This window comes from Ambystoma mexicanum, chromosome 9, assembly GCF_040938575.1.
Source record: "Ambystoma mexicanum isolate Mex_15411 chromosome 9, UKY_AmexF1_1, whole genome shotgun sequence".
Taxonomy (NCBI): Eukaryota; Metazoa; Chordata; class Amphibia; order Caudata; family Ambystomatidae; genus Ambystoma; species Ambystoma mexicanum.
The window spans coordinates 688,963,651-688,985,436 of NC_090931.1; the positions used below are offsets into that span (position 1 = coordinate 688,963,651).

General features: G+C 45.6%; 2 protein-coding genes across 4 annotated transcripts in view; both read left to right on the plus strand.

Moving 5' to 3' along the window:
• PARD3B (par-3 family cell polarity regulator beta) overlaps positions 1 to 21,786 on the plus strand; it is a 2,582,324-nt gene that overhangs the window by 1,562,088 nt on the left and 998,450 nt on the right. For all 3 annotated transcript variants that reach the window (XM_069615556.1, XM_069615558.1, XM_069615557.1), the window contains exon 18: positions 10,402 to 10,636. In XM_069615556.1, the coding sequence (XP_069471657.1) occupies positions 10,402 to 10,636 (235 nt within the window). The remainder of the gene's footprint in view (positions 1 to 10,401; positions 10,637 to 21,786) is intronic.
• LOC138488518 (large ribosomal subunit protein eL21-like) lies at positions 507 to 1,044 on the plus strand. Its single transcript, XM_069615559.1, has one exon. It carries the CDS (start codon positions 529 to 531, stop codon positions 967 to 969), a length of 441 nt encoding a protein of 146 aa, XP_069471660.1. The 5' UTR covers positions 507 to 528; the 3' UTR covers positions 970 to 1,044.

The following is a 21,786-nucleotide window of genomic DNA, read 5'->3' on the forward strand; positions in this document are numbered from 1 at the left end:
ATGTTATGGCCCAGTCCAACCCTGGATGAAAATTAGATTAAGAGAATAGCAAGACATGTGAGATGGAAGGGTCACAAGAGGCAGAAAAAAGTGAGTCAAGCACTGAGAGAAAAGGAGTGGTAGAATGTATTGAGGAGAGATGGAGATAAAGTCGCCTAATAGTATGACAGGAGTAGGAGTAGACAAGATGTAAGACAAAAGATGATCAAGGTCTTCACAAAAAGAGCCGAGAGAACCAGGGGAATGATGCACACAACAATAAATGAGATAGGGAACGGCTTAATGAAGATTTTATAGATGCATTTAAATGAGGAATGATACGGAAGAGCAATAGGAGAAGAGATGGCAGAAAGGGAAGAACAGTAGAGTATGCCAGTGCCGCCTCCACGACAAGTGGCACGGGGGCCATGGTCGGACGAAGACAAAGATGTGGTTAATGAGGCAGCAACTGTGAGGCAGAATCCATGTTTCTGCAATGTACAGAAAGTGAAGATTTAGTCTTAGAAATAGGTCCAGTGAGACGTCAAAATGACAAACACAAGGGGAAAAAGGCGAGGAACCCGTTACATGTTCGCTATACCATGCCGTAAACATGGAGTTGTGCCTCTTTCAACCTACATGCGCATCTACAAGAAGGGTGATATTGTAGACATCAAGGGCATGGGTACAATCGAAAAGGGTATGCCGCACAAATGTTACCATGGCAAGACTGGAAGAATATTTAATGTTACCCAGCACGCAGTGGGCATTATCGTTAACAAACCAGTCAAGGGCAAAATTCTAGCCAAAAGAATTAATGTGCGTATTGAGCATATTAAACACTCAAAGAGCAGAGACATCTTCCTACAGCGTGTGAAAGAGAATGAAAGGAGGAAAACTGAGGCCAGGGCACAAGGCTCGTGGGTGGAACTGAAACGCCAGCCTGCTGCACCCAGAGGAGCACATTTTGTCAGTACCCAAAGCAAATAACCTGAGCTGTTGGAGCCAATACCTTACGAGTTAATGGCATAATTTGTATCAAAAATAAAGTCCATTGTTTGGGGGGGGGAGGGCTACCATTCCACTAGGTCAATAGCAGCAGTGTTTGCAGAAACCAGGGGATCAATGATATTGTTGTTCATATAAGTGCATGTTGGTTTTGCAGCAAAGTGAAGGTTTTCTGGAGGTATTAAGCCAAGTACATTCAGAGTCACGAGTAGTGTTGCCAGCACATTGATGGAAAAAGACTTGAAACCAGGAAATGAATTACCTGGCTGTGCTGGGGAAGTAGCGTTAAGGCAGGATGACATAATAGCAGGATGTAACGCGTCCTGACTGCGGACAGCCGCAGACAGACAGGGCCGAATTAGCCCGACTTCGCTTGGGCTATGCACAGGCCAGACATATTGTAGGAGCAGCCTGGATGACGGAGCAAGTCACTTACAGCGGAGGAGCGGCCCCAGGCAGGAAAATGCAGCGCTGCACAAGGCGTGCAGCAGATGTAGTTGGCAATGTCATCTATGCCCTCACAACCGAGAAATGACCCACATCCTATAGCTTTCAGCTTCTCAAGCCTGGATGCACCATGGGCCCCGCAGACAGCCAGGGCCGACTTAGTCCGACTTCTAAGGGTGGAAAATGGGGGGTGGGGCCATCCTGTGGATCTACCAACTATGGTGCCGTGAAGGCCTCTACAGGAAATGCTTTGTCAGCAGCATGGCTGATTACAATGAACAGTCAAAATGGCTGCCGAATTCAGAAAGCTACCAGAAACCTGCAGTGTGTGAAGCAGGCAGTCAGCAGAACATGAGCAAAGTGACGTCATTCTGGCAGTACGCGGCCTTGTTACTAAGTAAGGGGCTAAATGATCCTAAAACAAGAACACTGGGAGAAAAGCAATACACCATTAGTTTGAATGAGACTGAGTTTTTCAGTTCACCATATAAGGTCTGAAATAAAAAGAACGAGCGTAGATCCGCTTGTCAGTTGAGCCTGTCCATTTCTCCACCTTCTAATAGCAGCTGAAGACCGTGCACAGTCCCCAGCTTTTTGAGTTTGAGCTAGTTTAATTAGAGTTTGGTGCTGGGGTAACAAAAATGGTGCTAATTTCGTTACCACCATATTTTATCCAGTAGTGGAATTACCGCAACCTTTATTGCACTGCCACATTCTGACTTTGATCTTGAAGTGAAGGATTCATCTCCAGCTAGTTGGTGGAGGGAAACCCTCCAATTCAACACAAGAAATCGGCAGAATTACCATGGGAAGAGGTAATCACCCCAATATGCAAATGGAGTCCTTTGAACTCCAAAAATGGGGATTAACGCTGCCATTTAGAATCAGGCGGGAATTGATTTTAATGGGAATTCTGCGGGATTACCACAAAACTCGGTAGGCATGTTTTGATCTCTCTTTACACCATTTAAAAGCTAGCAATCACTGACAAGCTCTGGTATGTGAGATCCCTTATGACTAATCCCATCCACTGTGTGATATCAATCTCTGCTTCCCCTATATCTTTTTTTCTTATTTCTCCACCCTCCTCTCCCCTTTTGGTTTGTTCCAGTCTGCAGCATGCACTTCGGCGATGCCGTACCAGGAATGCTCAGCACTACAATATGGCGTCTTCTTTGCATAGATTTGCATAGAGTTACAATAAAGGGCCCAGCTGCTTCATGAGATTTGCATCTGCTCTAATCAGTTTCTTCACATGTTGTACTTCCGGATGCTGCGTGTCTTCACATGTCACATGCTGCTAACCCCTAACTCGACCTGATCAGATAGTGAGAACCCTGACAGGACAGTTCCGTGCAGGGCATAGAGTGAGGACAAGTCAAGCAGCAAGGAAGCGCTGTAATAGCCCAGTAATAAAAGATAATTTGCGCAATTACCACTTTGTGATGTCAGTAGTGTGCAATTACAATTTCTGCTCGATTACGGGGGAGACCTGGATGGTACCTCCTAATTAGGTGGTATAATTTCCTTTTAATGCTGGCTCTTAGTTTAGGAAGCAGCGCACTCGGCATCTCGAGCCTGGTGCTCGGATTAGGCTGTGCATTATTAAAAGATTAAACCTCCCCCACCCGGAATTTAATTAAGGTCCCCAGTACACATCCCACAAGATGCCGGAGGTTAACAGGCGTGTTATGTGCCCTGAAATGTCGAACTTGCCACTCTACGAAGCCACACCATCATAAAAACCCATTGCATTTGGCCCTATCTTTGTATTTGCTAAACCCAATTGTACAGCGAATTTGAATTATTGGGTAGAACACACCACACACAAATTATCACTGCTGAGCAAAATAGCATTTTTAAAGTGAAGATTTCATGGCCAAATTATATTTGTACGGTGTACTTGGTATAATGAAAGCTCAGGAGAAACACATTGAGCTCTTCAAATCAGTCCTAGGTGCTTGCTTCAAAGCATGGTCGTCATATTTTCTTTGTTCTCCTTCTCGAGGTAAATCCTAATGTCAACCTTTGTTAATCCTCCCTTTTTTTCGTCGAGCACCACACTCTACTTGATCTGGCTTTGCAAAGCTTGCATTGAGTTTAATTGCTCCTGGTGTGGCCCAGCCTAATCCTGCCGCCATTTTATGCAGATTGAGTTTGCTCCATTTTGCTCTGCCGCTGTTTCCTGCTGCCACGGCCACTGTTCCTTTTTAAGAGCACTTCAGTGCATGACCTATTTTTGTGTGTTCCAAAAAGAGGGGAACGGGGAACACGGGTGATGCGAAAGAAGACCGCACGGCACGCAAAGTTAATAAACCCATTGTACTGAAATGCATTTGAGTAATAATGACTTTGCAAGGCACACTGGAGTTTATGTTGCTCCATTGAGTAATTTGGCGGTGGGAACCTGGCATGTGTGCACTCGGGCGTAGCCAGGTCCCCACCGCCAGATTCTCGTTGGGCTTTCGTTTTTATAAGACCTGAAAGCATCGTACCTCTTATGCTAAGTTTGCATGCAGGTTTTACATCCATTGTTATGGATTATTACTTTTGCTAACTGTTAGGATCTTCCACGCATTCTAGACTTGAAAGAGTTAATTTTCACTCATAATTACAAAGGTTCTATAAGATATTTCAACTTTTACACTATGTTTGAGGTATACTTTTTGCCACAGTCAATTTACTGATGGCAAGGACTAGTTGGTATATGCTGAGTGAGTGTAGGAAAGAGTCTTATTCACACATGGACGCCAGTCAACCAAAGTGCCAGGAGTGGGAGAAGTGATATCCCGTTCCCAATTACATCATGGGGGGTGGGGGAGAAGTGACATCACATGAACTTTGACTCTGGTAACATCAGGCAGGGTGTCATTGCAAAAGTAAACTAAGTGTGCAAATGAATAAAATAATCACCTAGCCCCTCGGGCCTTATTCTCTCTCCCCTGACATGGACTGTCTACCCTATGCCCCATGTCTCTCTCTTACCCTATGCCCCATGTCTCTCTCTCACCAGCCTCCTGGTTCTTCCCTCTGGCCTCCTATCTCCTACACATGTTCCGACTGTGCTCTTCTCAAAACCATCGCCAAATGAGCTTCTCTGGACTGACACACTTTTCTGCCACAGGCCCTTCTTTCGATAGGCCCTTGAGCCCATCATCCAACTATTTCTGGCCAAGGGATTTTCGCGTGTGCACTCCTATGGAATTAGCATGGCTTGCAACTTGGAACATGTGTCGGTCCTTATTCTCTTGACCACATTGTATTTCCTTGACTGCATTGTGACAAGTGGTGGCAAGCTGTGGCATAAGAAAAAGAACACCATGAAAGCCTTGCTCAAGTCCCTAAGTGAGAGACAACATTAGCTGCAACAGGAGTTGCAGTTACACAGCCAGCAGGCTCAGGCTGACTGGCAGGACTTTCAGCAGGCGATACAGCTGCAACAGGCACAAATGGTGGATGAAGCAAATTTAGGGAGACATACACAGGTGCCAGTTACAGTCCTACAGAAGTACACACCTAGAGAAGACCCTGCATACTACTTTGTGAATTTTGATAGGGTGGCGTGTAAAGCACAATGGCCACAGTACAGATGGACCCACATTGGCCTTAATGACTGGAGAAATGCAAAGTGCATACCAGGCAGCAAACCCAACGGGGGATACACCTTATGTGGATATGGAAAGGGTTGTCCTAGCAAAGACTGGGACATGATGAGGAAGCTTACTGAATGAAATTCTGATGTACCAAATTGATGCAGGACAAAACTCCCAGGCAGTTGTGTTACTACATTAAGGAATTGGCTGATAAATGGCTTCAGACGGCCACCACCACAAGATGGCGGAAAGGATTGCATTGGCACAGTTTGTTGAAGCCCTCCCACTGCGATGGGTGTGATTACACCATAGACCCAGTCTGACGTAGGCTGTTCATTTAGCCTTGGCCTACCAAAAGGCAGGACAGGGGAGGTTGATAATGTATAGCCAAGCAGGCGGTCACTAAGAGGACCGGCCGTCCGGCTAGCCCGGGCCAGCATCAGATGCGGGCCCAACCTGCCGAACAGGAGACTGGGGGTGGAGGGACTGAAGACTCGACTGGGTAGTGAAGGAGAGACACTGAGCAGACCCAATGGGGTGATGTCAAGGGGGCCTCAGTGTTACGATTTTGGGGAATGGGCCCATGTCGCTCAGCTATGCCCGAAGCAAAATGAGGTAGAACCTATGTAAATGAGCATCTTCGTGCCGACGGAAGGGAGCTACCCAGAGCCAGAGGGGCCCCAGCGATCCCCATATGTTTACACCTGTGAGGCAGAGGTGGATGGTCCACCCACTCGAGCCATGATAGAATCTGTAAGTCTTAATACGGCTGTCCGCTCAGAACTGGTAGGTGCTGCCTTTGAGATTGACAAAGGCATTCCTATCCGGTGTGTGCATGGGGATGTGAACAGATACCCCACTAAAGCCATCAAGGCTAAGTTGGTGGGAGAACAAATAGATCTGAGAGCCGCAGTATTGCCTGAGCTACCTGAACCCCTAGCTGTTGGCTCCGATGTGCCGAATATGTCTATCATCATACATTCTATTGAACAGAGTTGGTTGGAGAGCGCCCCATTTCCCGACAGTGAGATTTTCACCCCTTCTGTCAAGGAACCGAGAAGTTGGGCCGAGAAGAGGGTGATACAGCGAAAATGGCATGAGAAGACTGTGACTGGAGATTGGAAGAGCAAGGAGATAGTATCCGGATAACCTAGGAGCTGGATCCAGCATTGGGTAATGCCGGACAGCCACGAGAAAGCAAGGAAGGGAGAGGGTCCATACGTTTATCAAAAACAATGGTTTGTAGTATCGAGTTATGACTAAACCCTGGGGTTCTGGGGGATCCATCAAGCAGTTACTGGTAGCCACCAAGTATCTACAGAAAGTACTAGAAGCAGCACATCTGCAAGTGGGAGAGGGGCATCTAGCAGTGGAAAAGACAACACAGAAAATACTGGGGAGGTTCTTTTAGCCAGGGTTATATGGACAAGTCACACACTTTTGCCAGCGTTGTACGGAATGTTAAAAGAAAAATAAACCCAACTTCCCGAAGGTACCCTTGCAATCCATGCCCTTGGTACTTTCCACCGAATAGGAATGGATATCGTGGGGCCACTCGACGCCCACGAGCAGTGGACAAACATTTTTGTTAGTGATTGTGGACTATGCCAGCCGCTACCCAAAAGTCTTGTGCTTTAGTACCGACGTGCAACACATTTGTGATGCCTTGGTTCCCTTCATAGCCGGAGTGGGCATACCTAGAGAAATTGTAATGGATAAAGGCACAAATGTCATGTCCACTGTTCTCAAACAAGTCTGTGAAACCTTACACATCGAGCAATTAAGAAGAGCAGTCTACCATCCACAGACTGATGGGTTGGTGGAACGGTATAATCAAACTATTAAGGAGAGGTTTAGGAAGACTATTAAGTTGGAAGAAAGGTATTGGGACCGGTTGATTTGTGGATACTCATGACCCCAACAAACACTCCCCAGTCTTCTATGGAATTTTCACCCTTCGAACTGCTTTTCGGAATGCCGGTACAAACTTTGCTAGATAAGGAAGGATGGGAGGAGCAACCTCAACAAGAGATCACCCTGACAGACTATACGGTGCAGCTCAATGAGAGAGTGGAGAAACTGCAGACCATTGCCCAGACACATCTTCAACAAGCCAAAAGGGGGCAAGAGAAACAATACAACAAGGGTCCCTGGGTACTGACCTTTCAGGTTGGAGACAAAGTAGTGGTGCTCCTACCGACCACAGAAAACAAGATGCTAGCGGCTTGGAGAGGATGATACATGATAGACCAGGTCATCGTTCCCGTCACTTATAAGGTACGCCAGGATGACCGGAAAGTACCAGTGTACACCTACCATGTTAATCTCTTAAACAGATGGGTGTAACCCCCAAGCTCCATGGCTATTATAAGCACAGAGGAAACCTCTACCGAGAAAGTACGACAAAGTTAACTTGGACTTACAGCCCTGTGAGAGGGACGAGTTGGATCAGCTCATTAATGGATTCTCAGCAGTGTTCTCTTTGTTACCAGGACATACCACCAAAGCCTACCACAGTATCGAGATGCCCCCGGGAACCACGATCAGGCTGCATCCCTACAGAATCCCAGAAGCCAGAATCCAGGCTGTGAACCAGGAGATGAACTCAATGTTGCAGATTGGGGTGATTGAACCGTCCCACAGCCAGTGGTGCTCCCCCATTGTACTGGTGCCCAAACCCAATGGTAGCTCTAGGTTTTGGATCGACTTCCGCAAACTAAATGAGGTTTCAAAGTTCGACGCATACCTTAGCCAAGAGTCGAGACCTCTTGGACAAGCTGGAAAGGTCGAAGTTTCTGACCACCACAGATTTTTCAAAGGGATACTGGCAGATTCTCCTGCACCCTGAGGATAAGGAGAAGACCACCTTTGCGGCCCCTTCAGGACTGTACCAGTTTACAGTGCTCCCGTTAGGCCTCCATGGAGCCCCAGTGATGGTCCAGCGACTAATGAACGCGGTGCAGAAGGATCATGAACAGTATGCGGGGGCCTACTTGGACAACATCATTGTATTCAGCCATACCTGGGAGGAGCACATGAAACATCTGAGAGCCATCTTGGGAACATTACAACAAGCAGGACTACACATCAATCCCCAGAAAATACAGATGGCCTATTTCCACACCAAATATTTGGGGTACTTTGTGGGGCAGGGCACGATATAGCTGCAAAAAGAGAAAATGGAGGCGATCCAAAGACTGCCGGTTCCGGTTAACACCCGAACAGTGCAAGCCTTTCTTGGTTTTGTGGGCTACTATCAGCGATTCAGACCCCACTTCTCAACGATCGCCTCGCCCCTCACAGATCTCCTGAAAACATCCAACACCAAGAAACGAGCCTGGAGAAGCAAAGCAACTGAATCAGCTTTCCTAGCCCTGAAGAATGTGCTTACAGAGCATGCAGTGCTACAATTTCCTGACTATGCCGCACCGTTCTACTTAAAAGCGAATGCTTCAGGGTCTGATTTAGGAGCCATCCTTTTCTAAAATACAGGAGAATTAGAACAGCCGGTCGTGTTCATCAGCCGAAGGTTACTGCCACATGAAATGGCCTTCACTGCCAATGAAAAGTAGTGTTTGGCCGTCAAGTGAGCTGTCGAATCCTTATGATATTACAAACTGGGCTGACAGTTCACATTGGTGATGGATCACGCTCCCCTGGTCTGGATGGCAAGACACACGGACACAAATCCCAGGATTCTGCGATGCTTTTTTGACTTTTCAGTTGTTTTCCTTTGGGCCGGTCCAACACTCGGGGCAACTGATGACATGAGTAGATTTACTGTTGTGCTCTCATGCCCTTCCCGAACGTTAGTGCCTGGTAAGGGGGTCTGTGAGGAAGTGAAGACGGACCACAGAACACCAGGGAAGAGCATCCAGGATCTACGAGACAGCAGAGATGCCCATACAGGACCAACAGAGCTGACACGAACAAGAGCGGGCGAATGCAGAACAGAGAACGTAATCAATGAGAGGGGGAGCTGACTGTGGAGGGAAGAAGTGCCGAGGGGAATGATTGATGGGGGCTGTGAGGAATTGCAGAGGAAGGAGGCACTAATGGGTTCTTTTCTCAAATACTGGAAGCAGAAGATGAGTCGTATGGTATGTGCATGTTGAGGAAGGAAAGTCAGAAGGAAGGTCGTCGGAGAAGGAGAGTCTCGGCGGGGAGTAGGAGAGTTGAACTGCGCCGGCAGAGGCGCAGACAGTTGCAGGCCTGCGTTGAGAGCTAAGCCAGTGACATGTCAGCTGAGTTTTTTTTCCTGGATTTCACAGAGCAGACCACTCACGTGCACACTCTGGTCTGTTCCCGCCTCCTTCTCAGCTTTCCCTGAGGTCTGGGAATCCTTCCTCTGATACTGTCTGTGCGTGAACAGGACGCTGTGCTACCTTGAGTCCCCAGTGTGTGCACTCAGGACTTTTCTGCCCATATCACACAAGACCGTCTCTGTGGATCTGTGAATGATTTAAGTGTTGCCTGTGTTTGGTGTCATTTTCAACCCCACAAGTAGATCTGCACGATATGAACTAGGCTTATCTGCGTGCCCCTTAATTTGACAGTACTCGGCAGATACTCCATGTGGTGATCCCCTGGCCTCTGTGGGACCAGCATTGCACTGTTTATGGCAGCACCCAGCTCCCTTGACGATGCCACCATCCACTCCCGAGCTAAGGCAGGGGACTTCACTGTACGTGCTAGTGTGGTTCATCTCTTATACTTTTATCACAATATAATTTCTTCTTCTAATAGGATTTTTCCAAGCTGGCGCTACCTCCATCTCTTTTCTAATTTTCAGTCTTGGCCTTTTAAGTGAGAGAAAAGACTGGATGACCAATGGTTCTCATTCCTCTCTGACAAGTTAATCCTTAGACAAGTTAAATGCGCCACTAAATCCAGACATTCCCCGAAGCAGGATGCAGATAAAACTCCACGAAGAAATCAGACATTTGTTTTGTTGTAACACAATGGTACTTTTCTGGTTGTAGAACATCTAAGAAAGGAGTCGCCCCATGGGTGTTCCTAGCTCGATGAGGTGTCCTGCTGGGTCCCACCTTTGTACGCAGTGTTGTTTGCTGCTGGATAGACATGCAGTAAGCAGAACGCATAGATTTGACCTCTGTGGCATGCCATACGTTTCATATACTCACTAGTTATCTATTTTTTGTACAATATTCAAAGTGATGTTTATATAGGATTGCAGTAATCATTTTACAGCTGCTTCTAATTGTACCTACTTCTGTGATAACGTGACCTTGGTTTTTTGGGGCTTTGGCTTTTGGCCAGGCACAGCCTGGGTGCTTTTCTGAGGTTATAAATATAATATAATGAATGGCCACATTACACACCACCTGTCTTTCTCTATCTGCCTCCTATGTAGATGATCTGTCAGATGCAAGCTCCCCATCGGGCCGAGATACGCCCAGCAGTGAGTCGGCTGCCCAAGGCAATGCCGAGCCGGAAGACGCAGACAAAAACAAAAAGGACAAAAAGAAGAAAGACAAAGACAAGAAAAAGGATAAGGAAAAGTCCAAAGTGAAGGAGAAGAAGAAGAAAGAGGAGAGTGAGGAACAGGAGAAGAAGGCCAAGAAGAAGGGCTTTGGTGCTATGCTCAGGTAGGCGCTGTCCAGAGGAATGCTTGTTTATGCGAAATTAAACTGCTCACCTAACGGCATGTTCTAGAGTTGGGATTCCCCCATAAATTGATGGTCTGCAGTTCCTGCAAGGGTGGGACCGAAAGCCCTCACTGAGAAGGGGTCGTATTGTGCGGTCATGGACATGTGTAAGCCCGCCTCTTTTCTGGCCATTGCAAAGTCGTGCATGAGTTGCCTGTGTAAAAGGCCTTGCTCATTGGGATAGTCACGATAGCAAAAGTTTTCCTATTCTTGACAATAGCTCATCTACTTCATGCAACATCAAACCCTCTTTCCTGTCCACAATCCAACCCTTCCCCATGAGGGGTATGTTATGCTATGAGACTTTTATACTGCGCACAGCACCACCATCATATATTAATCACCCACCCCCTGACCCCATCCCACTCTCAATCCTGAGTTTTAATTTACTCTCAACTGTTGCCCTTATTTCTGGGGTCACTCCAATTCTTTTGTCTACACCTTACTATTCGAAAATAACACAACATAACCTCAGGTTACCTGCTTCCCTCATCTTTTCTAGGCCCCCTTGCCTTCGACCCCCCACCCCGTCCCACTATCTGTCTGACTCAGACCTTTGGGCAGCCGAAAAGGCAGCAAAAAGAACATTACAAGTAACTAAAATGTCATAACTTCCTTTCCCATGCTGACCATGCAGTTTGGTCACTCTTGGGTAGGGTGACCAGATTTAAAAAAAATAAAAAACCTGGGACGGGCCGTGGACATAGAAGTAGGACTAAAGTAAATACACATACAACTTTAGTCCTACTTCTATGTCCCTGGCCCATTGCGGGGGGCGGGTAGGGGGTGTGCTAACAGGCACTCCTCTCATAGGAGGAGCGCGCCAGCGAGGGGAAGGGTGGAGGAAATGGGGGCGTGAAAAGCATTTCCCACCATCATTCGCACAGGAAGAGATGCGCCGGGACCCGATTTCGGGATTTCGCAATTGGGTCCCGGCAAAAAAAAGGCAACATAGGCGTAAACCCGGATGGGGTTTATAAAAGAAAAAAACTCCCAGGACCCCGGATGATTGCCCCGGACTGTCCCGGGAAAACCCGGACATCTGGTCACCCTACTCATGGGGCACTGTAATAAATGATTAAGCTCGAGAGGACTATACAATGGTTGAACATTGCAGATTACCTTAATAATGTTCCCCTCACAAGGAAAGTAGAAACATCTATCTCTATGCGATGAGGAGCCCCGCCCCATCCTGCTCCGCTCAACCCTTATTAGCAGGAGGGAAGTTGGTTGTAAAGGGCACCAGCGACAGCAGTGAGGGGGCACACATAGCTGCACCCTGCCCTTGAATACCTGGGCCTGAGGTACAGTCACTTTGCACCGCTGCAAGTGCAATTTTGCACAGTGTTCCCTAGTGTGGAAAACATATTCTTTCCAAAACTCGTGAGCCAGGAAGAAAAAGGCCAATGTTACATGAAATCGTGAAAAGATCCATGTAGTTGACACCTTTCATTTTGCAGGTCTCCAGATCTCAAATGATGGGAAATGGTTACAACGTTGAGTGCAGTGGTAGAAGTGAACCAACAAAGTAGTAGAACTGTGTCTTTGGTGGTTTGACGCGCTAGGTGGGAACATAGTGCAGCACGTGACAAATTGTTGTGGCCGGGGCATTTTAACAGCCAAGTGGCTGGATTGGCCGAAAGAAGGCAGTGCCAGTGCCCCCGTCTTTTTTTTCTTCTCAGACGGTCCTTCAATCGGATTATGTATACATTTCCTAAACGTGCTGATCGTAACTCCACTAAAACCAATACCTAACATATACCCAAAAGGGATGCCCCTTCAACAGGGACCTGGAACTAGAAAAAGCTTATGTTGTCATGAACAGAAGTTGGCAATTTACACCAAATCGAGTGAATCAAGAAAGAAAGTCCCATCTCCTCTGTCCTAAGAGAGAGTTTTAGGGATGGATAGTCGTGATCCTCCCTACACCAAAGGATCCATCCTGGCTTATACTATGTGATACTAGCCGTTAGGTAAGCAGAAGCAGCCCATTGTTGCATTTGGAAAGGGTGCAAAGTTTTTTAAAGCTGAATTCTCCACTCCACTGGAAGCTGCAGCAGGTTCCTGTAATTAGAATGATCACGTTTCCTATGTCCAGAAAACAAACAATTTGAGCCACCTGGAGTCTGCTAATAAGTTTTATTTATGTACCTGCCCCGGGTACATTGCAATAGACAAATAGTCACTAATGCTCCTACTACAACTTTACAATTGCATCTGGCATGAACGGATCAGGGCTCAAGTCGAGGGTACCCACCAGTGGACGGCATCCACCAACGTTATTTTGGATGGTGGGCGCCATCCCCCTTGGGTAGTTTGAAAGCCTATGTAAAATGAGATACCTTGCATGGGAACTTGCTCTTTCAAAACACTGCGGTCACCAGGTTCCCAGGTTGGGCAACTCCATTAGGACCAGATGATAGAACAGAATCAGCTGAAGGTGAAATGTCACACATGGAAACTGTGTGCTCCAGGAAAAACATGGGCCTTGATTTTGGGGTTTTGTAGTGCACATCGGTTATAATTTTACAACACTATTAGAAGAAAATATCCTCTCTTCCTTTAAAATATGTACGTTGGTTTTCTGAAAGGCAAATGCCTGCCTATTCACCCAGTGCACTTTGTTTGGTTATGCAAAGCCAATTAAATGAAATGTGCATATTTCACTGATATTCTAATTTCTGGTGACATCACTTGTAATGTGGCATGTTAATGAGTCTCCTCCACTTTTTTAGGGCTTGAGCACTGGAACTTACCTTTCCTATACAGTCACTGAATCCTACAGATAAGGGCCTTATCACCAACGTTTACTCCTTAAAAATAGGCAAATAATCCCCAAAAATAAAAATAAGGAGTAAAAATACTCCCAACAAAAAAGAGGAAATGAATACGTATGACCATATTCCCCGGCTTTCACCCAAAACACTCCATGCATATGTTTGGACCAGTAGTGCATTTAGAAGAGGAAGAAAATACTATTACTGCCTGATTAGAAGAAGTAATCATGTATCTTTTAATGCACATGAATAACTAGATGCAAAGAAATAATTATTACAAAAACACGACAGTTTTCCCGTTAAAACATTTTCACTCGCTTAGAAAATATTCCGTTTGGGAAATGGATTTCCATTTTTACTCCCCAAATATCAGTTTACTTCCAACTTTAAAAAATAAGGGGTAAAATACTCCCACTTCAAAATCTTATCTGGAGCACTGCAGCCATCTGATATTAAAATAGTGTCCCTTGTTAATGGCACGGACCGTTACAAACTATATTGTGTTAGCATTCAACCTGAAATAACTTAACAGGTTTTCCAAAAATCAGGGGGAGATGGAGTCTGAGGAGAGATTCCATCTTGGTGTTAGCAGGACTTCCTCCATCTTCCCCTGGCTAAGATGAAGCCAGTTGGAATGCACCCAGTCCATATTCTATAGGCTTCATAAACGTACGTTAGATTTCAGTTTAGCTGAAACTGCTATAAGATGATCAAGTGAAGAGTTATGCTTTCTCTTCAAAAAGTACAGTTCCAGAATGGCGAGCACGATTGTAAAAAGTAGTGGACATTTCAATAGTACAAAATACAAGTAGTAGAACAACACTCTCCACCGTTCTCACTCACTTCAATCTCGGAGTGAGTGCATGATTAAAACAAAGGGCCGACTTACCATTCTTGCTCATGAATAAAATTTGTGGTAAAGTGGTCCATCCGGCCTTATAGGTTCATAAAGCCACAGCTTGCACGGTTGCCACATCTGCCGCAGAACTTTGGGGTCATTTCGATTGGGTGCGCTGGACGTGGCTGAGCGAAAATGTTTAAAACAGCTCAGGGTACTCCCCCCTTAATCCTCCCTCAATTCCCATGTATATGAAAGTAGCCATTCATCCAATTCCTTAGGATTTTTTTAAAAAAAACATTTCCCTTGTGGTTCCACCTGAATTACTCTGAAATAATCCCACTGTATTTTATGGTCTTTTGCAAAGAATCTTAAGGGCAGTAACTGGACGTGGTTGAAGCTTGTTAACCCTATATTAATTGATCTTGGATGTGCCCACCTTTAGGCCGGAATCAGTGTTTTCACGAGGAAAATTAAAGTGGACGTAAAGAGGGCCTTCAATATCTGGGCCCAGACACATTTTTTTGCCTGAAGAATATTAGAGAAAAAAAATACTAAAAATGATTTAATGTTGAAAGAATGTTGGGGATATGAAACTTTTTTGTCGTGGATGTAACAAAGCGATTTTTAGAATATTCTTTTCAAAGTGTTTCATTGGTATTGTATTGCTCTCTGTCTTTACTGCAAAATGATCACCTACTGCTTTTAAACATTGCACTTGTTGCTGTGATGTTGATGAAACAGTTGCTCACTTTTTATTTTTCTGTCCTTTATATTCTGTCCCGTGGAAAAGATGGTTTGAACTACTTCTAAGGAGAGAAGAGATTGTGGTACAATGTAGTCTTGAGATATTTAAAATCTTGTGAAAAAGAAGAATCAGCTTTTTTGACAACCACATTTCTTCTGTTATTATGGACGATTAGGATAAGATTTTTAGACTTGTTTGATGGATAGTTTTAAATATTTATTTTAAAGAATTGTTTTATATGAATTTGGATGATAGTTTATAAGATTGTATTTATTGTTTTATTAAATGAACTGGATCATATTGGTTATTATAACTGCATTTATAATTGACACTAAATGTATAGAATTGTTACAAGATTGATTAATATGAATTTTTATGTGAAGTTATTTTGCTTATGTGGTCTGTACTTTAATGGCCCTTTGTGTGTGATAAAGTCATTTCAACGTATATTTTCAATGCATTTTTTAACGAGTGGTGTGTCGACCCTCGTGCTAATACAGTTCCCGATTTTCACTAGTGCAATTGTGCATTATGCATTGAAAGATTCCTTTTTTTTTTTAACTAGGACAATTTGGGTCCTAGTGCTAATACCATGGAAAATTGTACTTGCACATCTGCAAAGCGTCCTTAGTACAGGCCCTGGTGTCCTCCCAGGCATTTGCACTAGTCCATTTCCAGTGCCAGCAACAGGTTTACAAGCACCCTTTGCACGATTTGTGGCTCGTCATACCCCCCCCCCACCCAGCCCAGACACTACAAATACCAAAATGCAGAGACGTGGCGTGATTCTCGAATAGGAGTTGGTGCCGCACCTCTGTCACTCACTATCATGTAAAGTGTGAGTCAATGACTTTCTATTATTGAGGGAGTGTAATTTAGATGACACTTTACATTGTGTGAGCTGGCTACGCCCTTTTATCTGCAGTGCCCCTGTGTCCACCACACCACTTAATTGCCCCTTGAGCCGACTCTGCCCATTGCAACTCAGGCTGATGCTGTTCAAGGATGTTTAGTCCGCAAACTAGCGGGTTATGAGTTTCCCCCACAGTGTGTCTGTTGGGCTGTAACAGCACCTTCAAGAGGTCCTCTCTTTGAATTGACTGTCACCCAGTTGTGTGTTTGATGACACTAGAGCAGTTTATTTTGTTTACAATGGAACTTATTTTCATTCCAAGAAATGATTGCTTCTGTGTCTCACACCCCCTGTGTCCCCACGCATCCCCGTTCTTTCCTGGTCTTTGATACCAAAACCTTTTTTGTTATAAGTACTCTCTTGTGTATTTGTTCAGCAGGATTAACGTCATGCTATGTTTTTTTGCACTTTTTTTATCTAGCTTTCCATCTATGCATTTCAATTGTTCTTCTATATTCAAATGTTTAATACATGAAGCAACATTGTGCTTCCTAGTTACAGTACAGTGCTACTTACAGTGTTGTGCAAATCAATAGCAAATGACACAAACATTGGAAAATACAATATGGTATAGATATCCTATTTGAAGAGGACATCTTCTGTCCTATCTGTTCAAATGATCTTTGGCAGTCTGCTTCTCTATCGCCCAAATGCCTTCTGGCCTTGGTTCTGCACTTTATAAATCTGTATACATACATACAAACATGAGCTGATTCAAAGGCACTGATAAAAGACCTGTCTAAGGTTTGCAGCACATTTGTGACAAATCAACTTCCTAGTCACCAGTGTTCCAGGGATGAATATTGGTTTCTAAAAAATCAATCAGCCTCACCCCTCCAGTGCACCAGAAGGGATCCGAACAGATTGGAAAACACAAGAAAATTATAAATCTCCTTGTCCAATTTTGGTAACATGGACGGAACGGCAGGCTTATCTCCACAAGGTCGTGGATCGTTGGTTAGTTGCAACACAGCGAAAATACAATTATTACCCAATGATAAAAGGGACTGTCCAGTCAAGGTTGTACACATGTATCTACTTTATTATTATCACGACAGGCACACTACAAAATACAGCCCACCGTGTAAAGCAATGCAGAGGACAGTTTCAAATAAGGAAAAAGGGATGCACTCTGGATACTGACAGGAGGGTAGTCAGTAAAGTAATTAATCTCAATTGTTCAAGGATACTTGGTTTGAACACAAGGGGAGAAATGGGTTCTAAAATGTTACTAGGGGCCTTCAGAGAAGTACTAGGGGGACAGAATCATGATCTATCTTGTGCTTTTAGAAGTTCTTGGTGCTCAACAAGGTCAAGTCTGTTTCAGGCCCTTTGAACCTCCTGCAAAAGTGTTCAAGACGGGAGACAGCTGGCGGGTATCAGGCGGCAGGGAGTTAGAGCGAGGCTAGACGGACGGCTGCAGGCTGGGATACACAGTGGCTCAGGGTCACAAATTGTTGCCTCAGTGCTGGTCTTGTGGTCTGAAGCACTGGTTGAGGTGTCTCGGATGGCTTGAGTGACTGCATTGCAACAACCGTCAGTGGTACTGTTGGTTGTAGCTCGAGGGGTTTGACTGGCTCGAAAATGTCCTTTAAGGTGATGCTGGTAGATGCTGGTCGATGCACTGCTCCTAGCTTCTTCACTGGGCTCGTGTCATCCTTTAAGGGGGACGGCCCAAGGCTGAGGAGAATATTCCAGTCAACTGCCTTGTCCTTGGTTTGGTTCAGAGACTCTCTGGCCCTTCCCACGTAGGAAGCTTGCTTGCAGAGCCTAGCAGGGCATGTTGTGTGGTGGCTGGGTACCGGTTCTGGAGCTGCTGGAGGGTCCTCTGGATTCATTATCTCCCTCTGTACCCTGGGAGATATTTAGGGGAGGGATCTTGCTTCCCTCTTCGGAAGATCTGGCCTTCCTTCACTGGTGGAAGCTGTAAGGCAGACTGTACCTTCAGCCAGCGTCCAAATGGGTTCTTCTTGTTACTCATTATGAATTTTTAGGATGATATACCCAAAAGTGGAGCTTCACCCTCGTTTAAAGTCAAATGGGCCACTGTGATTGGTGTAGACCATGCCTACCTTAATGAACCAATCCTGGGTCCCCACCAACAATCTCCTGTATCCATGAGGTCATAACTAGAGTGTTTTTCAACAGAAAAGGTAAAGGGGTGAAAACGTGTAATACTAACTCCCACCAATCTTCCTCTCTTTTGTGGATCAAAGGGTCTCACTGGTTAGTTAAGCTCTCTGTGGTTCCTTATTAAAGCAGCAGGTCTCCCTTGAAGCTGAGGCAAGACCAGCCATTTGGTTGCCATCAAACCACATACTGGTACCTTCTGAATGGGGTCCCCCTGCAGGGATGACTACTGTAAACACATAGTATCAAGGGCAGTGACCTGTCATGTATGGGACAGAGGCGGGAGCTGGCTTCAGGTTGACACAGTGCATATCAAAGGTTGTTGGGGTTTTCCTGTCTTTTGATAGTCTTGCGACCAGGTCCCCGTGGGCCTTCTTGAATTAACTCTGATTAGTATGCGAAAGCTGCCACCAGCAGAGCTAATAATAGGGCAGGGCGGATCCATGCAACCTTTGTTAGTAAATTAGGTTGGTCAAGGCAGGAGGAATGTTTTGCCCTAACCCTTCCGAGATGCTTTGATGTTCTCTTGGCTGTCATTTCCCAACTTAATATGACAGGGGGACGGCGCCTGTAGGCTGTGTCCACCCAGAATTAACCGTTCTATGTGGGTGTTGCGCAATGAAAAAAAAAATGTGTGTGTATTAGCCCCACACATTTTCCGGAGATTGATCTACCATCATTCAATTTAATTTAAAATTTCAACAAAAATCCCGGCGAGCGCACGCCCACCATGTGGATGGTCGACATTATAAGTTATCATCCTTATTAGTACTTAACTCAAAATGGCACTTAACAAAACAAATGCTGTTCTGTCAAGCGTGGGCATTTAGGACTCTTTCCAGTAACATGACCGCCAAGAAAACAAAGTGTTACTAAGGCACTCACTGAATGTTCAACTCTTAGCAAATCGCAATGCAATAAACATACAGCACTATGGAATAATGACACATCACTAGCGTGAAAGTGAATTCCTGCACATTTGCCCTCCACGGCTAGCCGTTCCAATACTTTTTGCTCCAGCTAGGTCTCTCTAAACTAAAGCATCACCTATGAGGTTGCTCCCTGTTTGATGCCCCTTGCTATGTAATATAGCGTGCTGCTGCATAGTGAATGGCAAAAAGGCATGTGATCACAGTTCTTATGCACAGAACGCCCTTTCACTATTCAAGTGAGCTCACTTAACATAGATGGCACATAGTAAGGACCCCTGTGGAAACTTCGCCATGCAGCCTTTTATTATCCCGATCAATATTGCTGAGCCTGGGCGACATCTCTCCCGGTCTGTCCTTGGATTGCTGAGGGTTAGTGTGAAGGCAATGGATGTTAGGCAGAAAACAGGAGCATCCCTTTTCTTGTTCCCTGGTGATGCCTGTTCCAGGAGGGCGAGAGTGTTTCCAAGGCTACCGCTCTATTGTTAGTGACCATTTATGTTCTGAGAGCAGTAGATTGCCTGAATTACTGGCTGAGGTGGCGACACATAAATGGTCCCCAATGTAATTTCTTAGAGTTTACCTTTTTTAAGGCACAGTTGAGTTTGAATGCATTGCTTTTGCGCCATATACCTCCTAAAATAGGGCATGGAGTGGACTATGTGAAAAGTGTGCAGCGGTGAAGTGGACCTTCCAAATTGTTGGTGCCCATTCGTTACCTTTTGCGGCCCTGCTCATGAGGATGGTCGGCATGCACCAGGGCCACGCTTTGGTTGGTTCTGTTGGATGCTTGTGAATGGGATTTGTTATCAGTACCGCACTCGCGATATAACTGGACAAGTCACTTCATCCACCACAGGGATATCCTACCTGCCACACTCAAGACAGATTTGCCTACAACTCCCATCAGCTTCAGAGCATGGCCAGTAGCGAGGATTCCTGGAAGTTGCCCAAAGCATCTGCCGCTGGACAGGTTGGCTACCGCTGAGTTGCTAGTGTACTAAGGAGCGAATGGCCATGGCTAGATTTTTTGTAATTCCCTCATTTGTCCTGTGGGCAGGTGGAGAAATCCATAGTTGGTTTCACCATAGATTGAAAGTTTCCGGAGACTCTTACTTGTATTAATGTATTTATTTTGAAGTGTTCTCTGGGAGGCAACAGGGTAAGTGGGTAAGGTACAACGCTTTAACTACAGAGGGCCTCATTCTGAATGCAGCGGTAAGCAGTTAACAGCGCTGGTAAGGATGCCGGTGACGATAACCCTTTACCGCTGCATTACGAGGTCCCTCAGCGGATCCCGCTAAGGGCGGCTGGTTTTACCAGCCGCCCTTAACGGGACCGGCTAAGGGACCAGGTAGCTAATAACGGGCCTGTTATTAACAGGCCTGTTAGCTTCCTCCCCATTCCCATTGAGCCCTATGGGGGCTCGAATGGGAATGGGGATTGGTAGTTTGAATGGGGACTTACCGGGTCCTCCAAGGTTGGAATGACCCGGTAAGTCCCCATTCAAGGAACCCGGACCGGATCCGAGTTTGGAGGCAGCCATGGCGCTAATAGCTCCATGGCTACCTCCAAACTCGTAATGACCCCCAGAGTATCGTACAGGTGTCTGTATATGGTAAAGCATTGCACATTTCTGGAGACAAGTCTCAGAAAAGTGTGTCTTTTTCTTCTTGACTATGTTTAATCAAGAATGGGATTCATATGTGCAATGGTTGAGCACCGGGTTTACAACGCAAGATGCTGCCCCACTAAGGCTTCTAAAATATGGGGGGCGTGGGAGGCGGGAGGGCCCTGAAGCGCACGACCACTGGCGCGATGCCTCTGAACATGGACATGATTGCTTATGGTTGGGTGCTAAGCAAAAAGTGATACAAGTGTTAGTGTTACTTTAAAATCAGTTAATGTGGACTTGATGCTGCTGCTGCCTCTTTTCGTATTGTTGCTGTTGTTGGTTGTTTTGTCTATGTTATAAAAACCAATAAAAATGTCTTATTAATAAAACCAAAAAAAAAGAATGGGATTCGACTCTAAATTGCATACATGTTTTCTTCATGTGGCAATCTGAGGGTACTGAGAACATTACATTGAAAGGATTCAAGCTGAACTATGTCCCTTCACATCATTTAGTAAGCATATAAGCAACAGCAGCGTACAGTTCAGTCCGGATTCCGACCCCAACATGGAACAGTGTCCGCCCTATTGGAGGTGTGGGATAATTTGCTGACTATAGAAGACACATCAATGTATTTCTTTTATTTATTGGATATTCGTATGGCACCTATACACAAGTGTTTCCAGGTGCCACAAGACAAGAAGGTGGGGGGGCATGGGATATCATAAGAAAACAGCAACAAGAACGGAGAAACGGCTATGTTGGACTCGTGACAATCCAACCGTACAAGTGCTTGACAAGGTGATAAGTACAAGGGGCTAGGGGAGAGAGGGAGAAGTGCAATAGTGGGGGAACCCTACAGGGGGACGGGCAAGTGCTATTCAGGCGAACACGGCTAGTGCCAGGGGAAAGAGGGAGGAGGGGAGGAAAAGTGCAGTGGACAGGAGGACTGGGTTGAGATAGTCTGGGAAAGGGACCCTGAGGGCAAGTGCTGGCGGAGGATGCTGGTAGGGACTGGTAGGGGGGTCGTCTGGTCCCTGTATGTCTCTGAAGGGACCAGGCCCCGTCGCATTGGCAGGTGGAGCTGCTGGACCTATTTGTGGCATTCAACGTAATTGACTTTTCCAATTCTTTTATCTC